The 13,642-nt window shown below is 34.9% G+C and overlaps 1 protein-coding gene across 1 annotated transcript in view; it reads left to right on the top strand.

Annotated features, from left to right (window-relative positions):
• Positions 1-13,642, top strand: part of BLTP1 (bridge-like lipid transfer protein family member 1) — a 109,791-nt gene that overhangs the window by 41,957 nt on the left and 54,192 nt on the right. The window contains exons 28-41 of the mRNA XM_083835806.1: positions 225-1,068; positions 1,922-1,992; positions 2,685-2,858; positions 3,171-3,291; positions 3,847-3,993; positions 4,364-4,491; positions 4,942-5,144; positions 7,137-7,334; positions 8,003-8,214; positions 8,518-8,669; positions 9,469-9,619; positions 10,723-10,875; positions 12,135-12,402; positions 13,560-13,626. Of these exons, the coding sequence (XP_083691932.1) occupies positions 225-1,068; positions 1,922-1,992; positions 2,685-2,858; positions 3,171-3,291; positions 3,847-3,993; positions 4,364-4,491; positions 4,942-5,144; positions 7,137-7,334; positions 8,003-8,214; positions 8,518-8,669; positions 9,469-9,619; positions 10,723-10,875; positions 12,135-12,402; positions 13,560-13,626 (2,889 nt within the window). The remainder of the gene's footprint in view (positions 1-224; positions 1,069-1,921; positions 1,993-2,684; positions 2,859-3,170; positions 3,292-3,846; positions 3,994-4,363; positions 4,492-4,941; positions 5,145-7,136; positions 7,335-8,002; positions 8,215-8,517; positions 8,670-9,468; positions 9,620-10,722; positions 10,876-12,134; positions 12,403-13,559; positions 13,627-13,642) is intronic.

Raw genomic sequence — 13,642 nt, 5'->3', positions numbered from 1 at the left:
AAGACAATAACACTTGCCATTACCATTTGTTTATATCTCCTCTTACGTAGACAAGCGGACTAGCAAGTGGCAGAATTTAATATGCCATCAGCGTTATGAAAATAGTTGCTATACTAACAGAAAATCACGGAGTCACTGTAGCATTTGACAGCTCTTATAATGTAAAGAGAAGCACTGGGAATAAAATAAGCAAATGAAACGTCCATTGTATTTTTTTTTTCCAGTGTTGCAGGTGAGGGTGCAGAGGGTAGCCCTGCATCCCCTAGCAGCCAGGAAAGGCCTGTTGGTCAGTCTCCCATGAGGTCTCCGCTGAAACGGCAGGCGTCAGTGTGCTCCACCCGGCTCGGCAGCACCAAGAGCCTCACAGCAGCCTTCTACGGAGACAAGCAGCCTGTTGCAGTTGGTGTGCAGTTCAGCAGTGATGTGTCTCGCAGTGATGAGAATGTCTTGGACTCCCCAAAGCAGAGGAGGAGCTTTGGTTCTTTTCCGTATACACCGTCTGCAGATTCAAATTCATTTCACCAGTACCGCTCAATGGATTCTAGTATGTCAATGGCTGACAGTGAAGCCTACTTTTCTGCAGCAGAAGAGTTTGAGCCAATAAGTAGTGATGAAGGACCAGGAACTTATCCAGGGAGGAAGAAGAGAAAAAAGCAAGCTCAGAAAATTGAATACAGTAGAGGGTCTATTTATCACAGTGTGGAAGGGCCCTTAACAAGTACTGTACATGGAGAAATGAGTCAAGACATTAAAACGTTGCCAATTAAGACTCATCCTTCACAGGCTTCATTTGTTTCGGCTCTAGGTGGAGAAGATGAGCATGTTGAGAATATGTATGTCATGGAACCTGAAAAGACTGTAGAAAGTGAGCAAATAACTTCCCAGCAGCCTGTAATGGCGTGTTATCAAAACTATCTTACACAGTTCCAGGTGATCAACTGGTCGGTAAAGCATCCAACTAACAAAAGAACTTCAAAATCCTCATTACATCGCCCCTTAGACCTTGACACGCCAACCAGTGAAGAAAGTTCATCATCTTTTGAGCAGCTTTCTATCCCAACTTTTAAGGTACGAAAGATAGAGGAAGGAAGAGTAGAGAAACTAGTAAGAATTCAAGACAAGTTCAAATTGTTTAATATACATGTTGTATAAATAAAGTCATGAGACACGTGAAAATTCCTGGCTTTTAGTCAAGAAATACTTTGGAATTCTGACTTCAAGTCTTCAACTGTGTGGCTGGGAGACTGGAAAAGAAAATGGTTGTTATATTATGTGAATAGGATGCGTGTTCTGAATTATCATTATTGTATTAGAAATGCTACTTGTTGAACGATATACAGCTGAAGGATATTTACATGAGTTTTGTTTAAAATATATATTATAAAGAAATTTTAGTAGCAGTACATTTAATACTGACAGAATACATGCTGAGTGCTAAATGAGTTACTTTAGAGTAAATTTGAAATGAATAATTTGATAAAATTATTTTTGTACGTTTGCATTTTTTTTTCCAGTGTGATACAAGCATACGTATCTAAGGAAAGAACTGAAATGAAATATATGAAACATAATGGAAATGACTTGATAGATAACAGGTGTCTAAGCTCTGGAATTTCATCTTGTTATCACTTTGTAGCAAAAGCTTTATATGTTTATGCAGTCCTTTCATAGAATATTATTTGAAGTCCCTTTTAAGCAATTAGTGACTGTCCATCTATGATTTAACTTTTTCAATGGCTTGAGATTAGATTATGAAGTTTTTGCAAAGTTTTATTTTTTTACACTATATTGGAGTATGTGCATATGAAGGATTCTTTTAAGAAAAAAAAAAACTGTAAGGAGAATCTTCATTTGAATATTCCTTGGGTATTTTTTGATACATAGAAGGAATGTAATATATTTCTTTGTACTTTTCTCTTAGATTGTTAAGCAGGGTCTCACAGCTAATTCGTTACTGGACAGAGGCATGCAGCTTACAGGATCAACATCTAAGTAAGTTGAAAATTGTGTAACATGGTTAAAACATTTTTTTTCCTGATACTTTAGTAAAGTATTTTGGCTCTTGCTAGCCCATTCAAAATTTGATTTGTAGCATTAGTTTTAGTACAGGTCTATTTCAAAGCAGGGTATTTTATTACAAAATGTTTGGTTTTGGTCAAAATGAAATACAAAGGCAATTTACTTACGTGATTTTGGGAAGTGCTTATAGAAAGTGCCCATTGCATTGCCTAAAGCTGAACTTGAATCTCAGTAAGGGCCTTGCCCTGAAATTGTTTTTGTGCTTTCTGAGCTATGCAGAAAAACAAAACTGCCATTGTATGCCTTTTACTGAATATTAAAATGATACCTAGAGGGCCTCAGGAGAATTTACACAAGCTGAAGACCTGTTTATACATTGTTCATGACAAGGAACATTTTCTAATATGTGGCTATAACCTCACATCAGTTTATTATGCATAGTCTCATTATTAAGGAGTTAACTCTTTTAATGCGTGTAGACTCTTCCCTTGAATTGGATGAATTTTGATTTAGTCTTGGGCCTACCATCCAAGACTAATGTTTTGGTACTGTTGGAGTCCTATTAAAGTATTAAAAAAAATATACAAGATGCAAGCATTTAGTGATGTACACTTTTGTATTTCTTTCACAAATCTGGATTATTAACATGTATTTGACTTGTTTAGTACACCTTACACTCCTTTGGATAAGAAGTCTGCAGAAAACACAGATGATGAAACAATAACAGAAGAATGGACATTGGATCACCCAGTCTTCCAGACAAGGACAACAGCAATAGTAGAAGTAAAAGGAACTGTAGATGTGGTTCTGACTCCTCTTGTAGCAGAAGCGTTGGACAGGTAATTAATTTTATTTTTACTACTTTGGTGTTAATTGGTTATACTAAAAATTGTCTCAAAACTGTTAGGCTGAGCAGAGGTTTAGGTAAAAGGATTGAAAAATACATGACTGATGGAACGGCAGTGCCTTGCAGCCATTGAATATTATTCTGCTTGTCCTATAAAGAAGCTAGAAGGATGTCATTGTGACCTTGAAAGTACACTTTCTGTGCTTAATTTTTCTCTTTGCAGTGTTAATTAAATGCTACAGATGGTGTGTTACGTGAAACTGGAAGTTTAAGTGTCCTGTTGTGGGCTTGTTCCCTCTCACAGGTATATAGAAGCAATGGTGCACTGTGCGAGCTCTCGACACCCAGCAGCTATTGTTGATGATCTGCACTGCAAAGTTCTTCAAGATGCTGTACAGAACAGCAAAACAAGCTTCTCAGAAAACGTAAGGAAGGGAACAAGAAAATTATCCAAAATTTTGAAAGAATAGTCATTTCTTTATTTTACATAGGAAAAGATTTAATTGAATTCAATTTTTTGAGGTACGGTAGCTAAATGCTATATTAATCTAGCTTGAAAAGAATTTTATGGTAGTTGTACTGAGTTAAGAGTTCTTTCTGTCCAAGTTAATGACTAAATTTATATATTTTTTATTTGGCGTTTCTTAGACTTCACAGTATAATTGACACTACTTATTTACTTCATAACAACTTGTTCCGTATAACTGATACATGTAGAACTCAAGCTTTTAGCTGAAATCTGGTCATTAGAAAGTTTATTTTAGAATGGCATTGCTACCCTTTGGTATCTAAACATAACATACCTGTACGTGCTACAGTCCTTGTTCTAGAAATGATGGCATTGGGCTTTAAATGCAGTCAGAATCTCTTTGTAGTTCAGTGCTGCTGAACAGTTCAGAGCTGCTCAACACTTCAGCTTAGCAGTTCCAAGTTTCAGTGAGAATAAGTTATTAAGTGTTACCACCTTTTTCCCCTCCAAGTTATCTTCCAAGCAGGATATTAGAGGAACAAAAATAGATGCCACTACTATGGGAACAACAAACCAGGGACCAGCACAGACAAATCTCTCACTTAAGCAAGATAATGTGACAATTAAAGGCCTTCAGGCCAACGTTAGTGTACCAAAGGTAAGAATTTTTGTTTAGGTTATTGGTAGACATGTAACTCATAAATTACCCTTATTGTGTGTACTGGAAAGCGTAAGTGAAGTTATGTATTTGTGATAGATAACTAATGTGATAAGTAGGGTAGACTGTTTTGGAGATGTTCGATCTTAGGGTAGGTAAAGGTATGCAAGTTAAATAATAATTGCTATAGAGATAACTGACTGCAATGTCTGTAAGTGATGTTTTTACATCTTGGTGTGGAGGTTTTATCTTTAAAAGTTTGATTTTACTCATAAGTTTAAGACAAGATTATATCAGAAGTTTGTGATGTATGATTAATGTAACACGTTTTTCTAAATTTCTTTACTCTTCGGGGAAATTTTACATATAGGTGAACCTGTGTTTACTACAAGCGTCCGTTGATGAATCCCCAGGGGTTTCTTCTGGTAAAACTGTGACTCATGTTTCATTAGTAGCTTTGTGCTTTGATAGAATTGCTACGCAAGTTCGTATGAATAGGTAAGAATAAAATATGTCACTGTTGGTGTTTTTTTTATTGTTATGTTAGCCAAAAGACTTAGTGTTAACAATTTTTTTTGACATATAGCCTGCAGTTGTGAAAGGAAGTATTTTAAAAAGTCATGAATGAATTAAACAATAAAATGTCTCTTCAGTATGCTATAAATTAACACCTAATATCTAGTTAAAACTGCAGTTTCTTTGAGAAGTAGAAGAACCCTTCCAGAATCATTTTGGAACCTAAGATTTAAGTCACATTATGCAGGATAAAATTGAAATTTTCAGTAATTTTCTACCAAAGTATAATTATCTTCTGACTTTACAAAGAATTCTTAATACTGCTGTGCTTATGTCACTTAATGTCACTCAAATTTTTTTTTAAAAAAGTAAATAAGAGTAGCATGTCTATCAGAGAGTTGCTTAATTGTTTTTTCTCCCATGTGTTTAAAGGGGTATAGTGGAGGAGTCTTCGAACAATGCAGAAACTGGGAGGAATTCTGTCACATTTGATCGTTATATCCAAGCCAGTAAAATGCAGCCCCAGTCCTCTGGCTCACTGAGATCCAATGCTGGAGCAGAAAAAGGAAAAGAAATTGCTGCTAAGTTGAACATCCATCGTGTTCACGGACAACTTAGAGGCCTTGATACGACAGGTAAGCCTTTTTTTTTTATTGTGAAAATGTCATTTTTAATAGAAGCGAGTGGTGATAGTTTGCCTTAAGCTCATTTTTTATTAACACAGATAAAAAGACATTTGAAACTAGAGATTATGCAATAGTCCAAAAAGAAGTTTAGGATGGTTACTCTGAATTGTTTGCTGTTATTTTACTAATATGATGATTTTAAACGTAGACAGAGGGAAAACATCAAGACTGATTTCTAAGCGGCTTTTGTGGCAAACAGGTTGCATGGTAAAGATTGACTGATAAAATTTCATGTCTAGGCTCCCTTCTTTCCAGTTGATCTCCTTTCCTTCTCAGCTGCTGTTTTTTTTTTTCACTCAACGCAGCAAATGAATTACACTTACTAGCTTTCTTAGTACTTTCTAACTATTTCAAGATAGGTATAACATGAATGTACTGGCACTTTCAGCTTGTAGATTTTTAACAATAGTGCCTATAAAACAGAAAATGAGATCTACGTGATTGTGTTCATTCTTGTTTTTGTTAAGGAAATGCCTTCAAGAGCTCATGAATTAACTTTGGTTGCTATAATTTCTGATCGTGGAAAAGATGAAGATAAGCAAAAGTAGAGACTGTTCTTATGTTGTGGTTTGGCAAGAAGTCTTGAGTACCTTTTACATGCTGACATTTTTATTGCTTTCTAAGTTAAATCTGACTCAGTTTTGATGCGATCTGTATCAGCTAGCGCCATGTTTTACTGTGTCCCATGAAGAGCAGGAGTCTTTAGGACATGAGGAAATGCTCTGTGAAACAAGTATGAATAAAAACCACATAACAAAAAAGCCTGTGTAAAGATGAGTGAGCAAATCAAACTGGAGGAAAACAAAATAAATTGGAGAAGATAAAAGGGATTAGCTCAATTTTTATTTAGTTGGGTGAAATCTCAGCTGTAGTGTCTTGTGTGAGGTATACTGCAGACTTCTGAGAAGGCCAGGTAATTCTTGACTTGTAACGAAAAAGCTCTACTTCTATTTAAAAGGGTTGAGGAATGTCTTTCTAGAGAACTTCGCATTTCATGTATGCTTTGAAAGTGATTGCTGTTAATCAATTGGGGGCGCAGAGTGAGAATTGTATGGAAAGAATATAAGTTGACTTAGTGTGGTTTTTTTCCCCAGATATTTGACATTTAACTCTGTGTGAGAGGTAATAGGAAACAGGTATAAATTTTCTTAAAATGTTCCTTCAGAAATGTCACTAAAAGAAAGGATTTATATTTAATCTACATCCTAATATCAAAGAAATGAAGGTGGCGTAGTCCCCTCCTGGATCTTAGACAGCAAGGATCGTAATGAATCAAAAACTACTTGAGGCAGTGTTTTCTTAGGAATCAGTGAGACTTATTGCTTTCTATTCTTCCAGTATAGACAAAGGCATGTTTCCAACCGAGAAGCAGTCTCTGAATTAAATTCAGAAATTTATTGTAGAATATCCATTCATTGTGCTATAGTTAATACCAAATGCATTTCTATTCAAACATATTATCCAAGAGCACTGTCAGTATTACTGTTATTTGTTGCTGTTAAACTTTAGGTATTTATTAAGAATGTTTTTGATAAAAATTTTGGGCTAATAGGCACTTTGAGATAAAAATCTGAAGAGCTTGTTTGTACGCGTATATTTGGAACCATGACTGTAAAAAGATGAAGAAGGCAGATATGTTAGGATTGGTAACGTCTAAAAGTTTGAACTTCGAGTTGCTCCGTTGTTGCTTTTCCAGACTTAAAAATTACCCTGACCAAATAAAATAAACTTTCTGGGAGGAAGGGTTTTGGGCTTTGTGAACATTTTTTTTTTCTTGCTTGTACTTTGATTTTTTTTTCTTTTTTTTTCTTCCTGTTTCAGGAATACTAAAGAGTATTCCAAAATACTTTACTTGCAAGTAGATACTGTAAACTTGAGGGCTGTTTGAAGATATGAAGTTTTTCCATTTTGTAACAGAATGCTAAATGTGTTTATTTTAAGATATTGGAACTTGTGCAATAACAGCTATTCCCTTTGGGAAATCAAAAGTTCTTTTTACTTTGGAAGAGTTGGATGAGTTTGCTTTTGTGGATGAAACAGACCAACAAGCTGTACCAGATGTAACTCGAATCGGTCCTAGTCAGGAGAAGTGGGGTTGGATAATGTTCGAGTGTGGAATTGAAAATTTAACTATAAAAGGTAAGACTATATAGGCTTTGTATTACTTTGTATTATGAAACTGATAACAACTCTGTTGTTGGGTCTTCTATTTTAGCCATTATTTGATTTCAAATACATGAATATAGGTGATAATAAATAATATGTCTATAGTACATAAATTATATCACATAGTAAATTCTATAATACAGGAGCTTTTAGTCCTTGCTGCTTATGACAGTGTATGAAATAATTCCATATACATTATTTTCAACAGGTCTGGAAGCTAAAGTGAAGGTAGAAATTTGTGCTTTCACTGATTATTTAAACCCTGACCTTGCAATCATACCCACACTAAGTGTCTGAATGTAGGACTGGAATTCTGCTTTCAGGAGGAAAGCTGGCTTCATAAAGAAAAAGAGCATATATGTATTTTCTGTCATTCAAGTTGTTCTTGTCAGGGAATAGTGTTTAAAAGCAGCCTCCATGCATTGTGATTACTCTTCATCTACCTGGAACAAACTATAGGAAGCTCTACAACTAGCTTTTAAGTTGTACGTAAAATTGGTAATGCATCTTGTTTAACCAAAATCATATGTGTTTATCCTGTTAAGCGTATCTTTTTTTTTTTCTTTTTTTTCTGTGGGATGTAACTTATAGAAGTTTGTGTGTGGCAAACATTTGCAGCTGTAGTGTGTCTGCTTTTCTAGGAGGAAGACAATCTGGTGCGGTATTGTATAATACATTCGGAGTCATGGGGAAATCAAGTGCTACAGAGAGAGGTGGATTGCTTGCATCAAATAACTCTTCAGATTCTCCAACTGGTAGTGGTTATAATACTGATGTGTCTGACGATAACCTTCCTTGTGATAGAATAAGTCCCTCTTCAGATATTAATGGAAACTCAGTTTCAGATGAGCAGGTATGTATACTGGGCTGAATTGATTGGTCTTAGGTTGTGTTTCTTTAAAGCGATTACGATTTGTAGTATAAAACTGAAAATTGACAGATCTGTTGCTGTACCAACTGATTCAAACTGCTTTCTTGTGCATTAAATTTTAAGCTTTCTCTAAGGTCTGTTAGTGTTGTCTTGGGAGAGTTGATGAACAGCATTAGGTTATTTTTCTTTGCCTAAATGGATATGAAACTATTTTTTTGTGAACAGTGCACAGCAGGCTAGTGCCTTTTAATACTTTGTAAAAGACTTTATGTTTTGTTTTTTAAGGATGAAGGGGTTGAATCTGATGATCTGAAAAAAGACATACCCTTGATGCCTCCTCCGCCTGACTCCTGCAGCATGAAGCTAACAATCAAAGAAATTTGGTTTAGTTTTGCAGCTCCTACCAATGTGCGTTCTCCAGCCCATGTATTTTCAAGGTATGACTCTCTCTGATTTAAGAGAAAGAAAATAACAATTCTGGTTTGGTAAATTACAGTTGTATTTGGTAGATTCTGAATGTAACTTCAATAATTGTTGAAGCTTCTCTGGAAATTCTGGTTTTGGAATTTACATATATCACAGTAGTTCTTGGTTCAATTTGTAACTGCCATCATGTATATGAAAGTGTTGCTAGAAAAATTTTACTTAGATATGGTAGAAATAATAAAAAATAAATAAATTACTTCCAGTGAGAATGAGATGTATGGAGAGCAAGGGGTGTGAGTGAGAATATTTGTTTTGATTAGGAGAGAACCACTCACTGCTTTGGTCTTCAATATAATGCTTAAACCTTGATCTTATTGACTTTGCACTCTAAGATTCAAATAAATCTTTCTAAGATAGTTTTTTCATACTCTGTGTCAACACTTGAAAATTTCTGTTATATACTCTAGAATGGATACTAAGCATCTCTAAAGGTCAAAGCAAACTTAATGAAACTTTGTATGTGTATAGAACAAGCACATTGTAAACATACAATTCAACAAACTAAATATTCCTATCTGTCAGTATATAACTATAAATTAGAAAGTCTTTTTGTGATTTTTTTCCCTAATATTCTTGCCTCAGTCCTTCAGCAAAATCTCATCACAATACCTTGTATAACAATTAATGTGGGATTCAATTAATGTTCTCATATTCCACCTATTTGAATGTCGTTCGTAGTAGTAGTAGAAAATCTTGCTAATTGCTGCTGCTGAATGTGAATACCTAATGCTTCTTATTTTTCTCAATTAGGCAACTGAACCTCCTGAGTACTGCAACTCCTGCAGTTGGTGCTTGGCTTGTTCCCATTGATCAAGTGAAGTCATCTTTAAATAAGCTAGAAACTGAAGGAACACTGCGAATCTGTGCTGTTATGGGTTGCATAATGACAGAAGCACTAGAGGTAAATGACCTTTCTAAAATCAAGAGGCCAATCAGAACAGAGCGGTGTAATATGTAATACATGTTCATTTGGGGGTCTGAATATTTTCGCCGAAACTTACAGTGCCTCTTAAGACAGTTTTTCAAGAATTGGTTACAAGAATTTACTGCCTGTGCTTTTTGCACAGAATCTAAATTTCAGTGGGGGAAAAAAAAACAGCTATTACTAGTGATGAAGTCTTGTGCTTCATACAGGTGTGCATCTCCATGTAAATTAATTGGAGATTCAGTCTGTTGAAAGAAGTATGGCTTTGATATCTGATACATCTTACGAAATATGAAAGTGTGCTTGAATCATGAAATATTCAGGGTATCTTTTAGGAGAAAATGTGAACTTCTGTGCCCCTGCAGTGTATTGAATTATTGCGCTCATCAGATCCACTTGTTAGAGAAAGCAAAGTGAGGGTGAACAATTCTAGTGAGAAGAGCAAAATAGACTTTTTTTCATTGTTGAAAACTATTATTGGTAGAGCTGTTATAAAAATTGGGTCTTAGTGTGATTTGCTAAGGAGCTTTTGTGTGTGTAGGCAGTTTTCTGCTGTTTGTTTAATTAGCACCATCTAGTGGGAAGATTTTGAGAAGTGATACCTCTTCGTGAGATCCCATCTTGTATTGCAAGACTGAGAGCTTAGTGTCATACTAGTTTTATGCTCTACTAATGGCCCTTTGCAGCGTTCCCCTATTGTTACCTCCCTTTATTTTTTTCTACTCTTTTTTCTACCAATAAGCCAAATTAGAGAAGTATTTTTTTATCTAACTAGGAATTAACAGTTCATTTGGAAATCTCAGCTAGCTTAGCAAATATATTTTTTAGTCCAGAAGTAACTTTGCAAAAGTGTGGGATTTGAATCCAGCTTTATTACTGCATATAAATAAACAAACTTCAAATATGATTATTTTCAGATAGCACTTTTAAAAATATGGTAGTTATCCATGTGTCAATTTTATTGTAGAAGTTCAAAATGGAGTTAAAGGTTTGTGCTATCGTAGCTGAAATTATAATTCACGTGCATGTTCTGTTTGCGAGTACGTTCATGTGTGAAAAATATTTGCATTTTAATCTAGAATAAAAGCGTGCACTTTCCCCTGAGAAGCAAGTACAACAGGCTAACCAAAGTGGCTCGTTTCTTGCAAGAAAATCCTTCCTGTTTACTGTGTAATATACTGCACCATTACCTTCACCAAGCAAATTACTCTATTATTGAGGATGCCACCATGGTGAGTTACCCCGTAAACATGTAAATAACTCAGCATGTTAGTTTAAACCAACTCTAGTATCTCCAATTAGGTAACCGCATAAGGAAAACTGTAAACAAGGAAATAAACCTAAACTGGTGTATATGTACTTCATTTGCTAAGTAGACATGGCTTCTCACATGTCACTTTCTTTTAGGTCTGCTGTTTTTCTTGTGGCCTGTGTATATGCTTGATTTTTGTTTAGCTATTTTATTGGCAAATATATATGAAATCATAACAATTTTAAATACATGCCTTTTTATTTAATGGTCTCTTTAATAAAATTTATTTTTTCTTAAAGGTAAGAGTGAAGTAGTAAAAATTTGTAGTTTTAAAATGAAATCTCAGTTATTGATGCAAGTACATGGAAGAATTAGGTTATATTTCAATTATTTTTTTCTGAGAACTAGACTTCATGTCTTTTAGAAATATTTTAATAATACAGGCACTTCACTGGTTTAAAAAAGCTAGAATTGTAAAAAATTTAAGACTTAAGGACCTAATCTTTTTGGTGGCTTTAGAATGTAAATACTTGGATTGTAATGGTAAATAATTGTTTGGACACATATATTGGGCATAAGGAGGAGTGTTTGTCCCTGATTTTGCATCGTTTTCATAATCCATTTGCATGGCTGACAGATTTCAACAATATGTTTTTCTTTCCCTGTGTTCAACTGAGAGCCCAGTGATCAGAAATAGCACAATTTGTGGCAGAAATAGCCCTGTTTGATTTGTGGTAAAAATAAAGGTGTGTGTGTTTTTTTTTTTTAAGCACTATTCAGTGATGCAATCAAAACAATCCCTATTTTTACCTCAGTTCTATATTTTTAAATGACTGCTTACCAACAAAGGAAAAAAAAAATACTCAGTTTTTAATTTCAGTTGTTTCTACAGTCACTCTAGGGCTGCTCTGATTTTTAGTTTATAGTTTAAAGCCTTATAATTACTTCAGCACTTCTTGTTTCATATTTGATAATCTTGTTTCCTGCTGTTTATTCTTCGCCCACTGGGCTAGATCCTCAGGATTGAATGTATTGTAAATGAATGTATTTACTGTGTTTAATGAAGCTATAGTTCTTCTTATCTGTTAGCCCTGTGACTACTTATACAGGTACTGTGTGGTGCAAGCACAGTTCTATCATAAGCTAGGAATGGGAGTATTTTATCTACTAAAAAATATTTTTATAATGTTGATTTTTTATGTACAGTTTGTTAAAATGCATTTTTGTTCATTTTTTAAGAGTGATGGCCTTCCTGCCCTAGTTACCTTAAAGAAAGGTCTAGTTGCACTGGCAAGGCAATGGATGAAGTTCATTGTGGTGACCCCAGCCTTTAAAGGAGTCAGCTTACACAGACCAGCTCAGCCAGTGAAACTGCAGACAAATGCCTGCCACGAGAATGAGGATGGGCTTGGATTAGACAACGGAGGGGGTCTTCAGAGTGACACAAGTGCTGATGGAGCAGAGTTTGAATTTGATGCAGGTATTTTAGTGTTTTTGCCCTCTAAAAGTTCATAGGGATAAGTAGCTCCTCTCAGAGCATTTGTATCTTACTTAGTTCTAATGCCTGAATATATGATATTCTTTTCTTAGAATCATCAAGCTTCTTTTATATAATCATCTTCATTTTGAAGCTGCTGGTAATAATATTTTTGTAATGTTGTAATTGTCACTCATTTGAGGAAAAACAAAAGAGAAGACCTCATTTCTTGCTTCACATGCCTTGTCTTATTATTTACAGCAGAAAATACGTCGACCTTATTATTTGCTAGCTTGCAATTAGGATTTTGTTTTGCAGCTTCTGATCTTGTTTTAGAATTGTAACACAATTCTATGAAGTCTTCCAGGAGTAGCTTCAAATCTACCTTCTTACCTTTGTGAAGACATATTCTCATAAATCCTATTTTTTTCCCATTTTTACTACTTTGTCTATGGTATATTTTTGTTGCCAACTTACACGTTGCCACTGTAACAAAATCTACTGATACAGCTCTCTGTTTGATATAGAGCTGACTAAAATAAGAACCACAAAAAGGAAGGGCACAAATATATGTTGCTAGAATGCTCTTTTTAGCTGTCTTGAGTTGGCTGACTTATTTTGTGTTTTTAGCATCTATGAGCAGTGTTACTGTTCTCAGAAATACAGTATTTGTTTTTCTTTTCTCAAATATGAGTTACGTAACATTGATGAAAAAATAGTTAAAATCAGGAGAAGAATCTGTTTTTGGTTAAGAGTCCAGCAGCAGCCATGAGCTTAAAGACAACAACAGTGAAGATGTACTTGTTTGAAGCTTTTTAATTATACTGTATGAAGGAATTTCTTGCCACATTGTATGTGGCAATTTTGTCTTCTTGTGTAGACTTAATTGTAGAAGTAATTGATGGTACATGGAAATGCCACAATTCAAAAAATGATCAGCCATGCCAGAAGCGGCAAAAAAGTGAAATTTGTTTCATTATGGAAAATTACATTTTTGTGTTTTAATTGTCTTTTTTTCTCCGGGCAGCTCTTCTAAAATAACAAAAAAGGTATGGGCTCCCCTGTGTTGAAATTTGAGGTAACAGAAGCATCTTTGTCTTCTTGACCAAAGTTTTATTCCCCCAGCTATGAAAAGACAGAGAATAACAGTAGTACGTAGTAATAAGTGTACCTGTTTATTTTTGCAGGTGTGAGATTTGACTGGGCTCAGCATGGGGATAGGTTAAAAGCAATCCTGCAGTGGATGCTGCCCCTGTGAGGACTCTTAGGA

This window comes from Anser anser, assembly GCF_964211835.1.
Source record: "Anser anser genome assembly, chromosome: 4".
In the NCBI taxonomy this organism is placed as follows: Eukaryota; Metazoa; Chordata; class Aves; order Anseriformes; family Anatidae; genus Anser; species Anser anser.
Note: the sequence above shows the minus strand (reverse complement) of the source record. Positions and strands in the feature narration are given on the sequence as shown.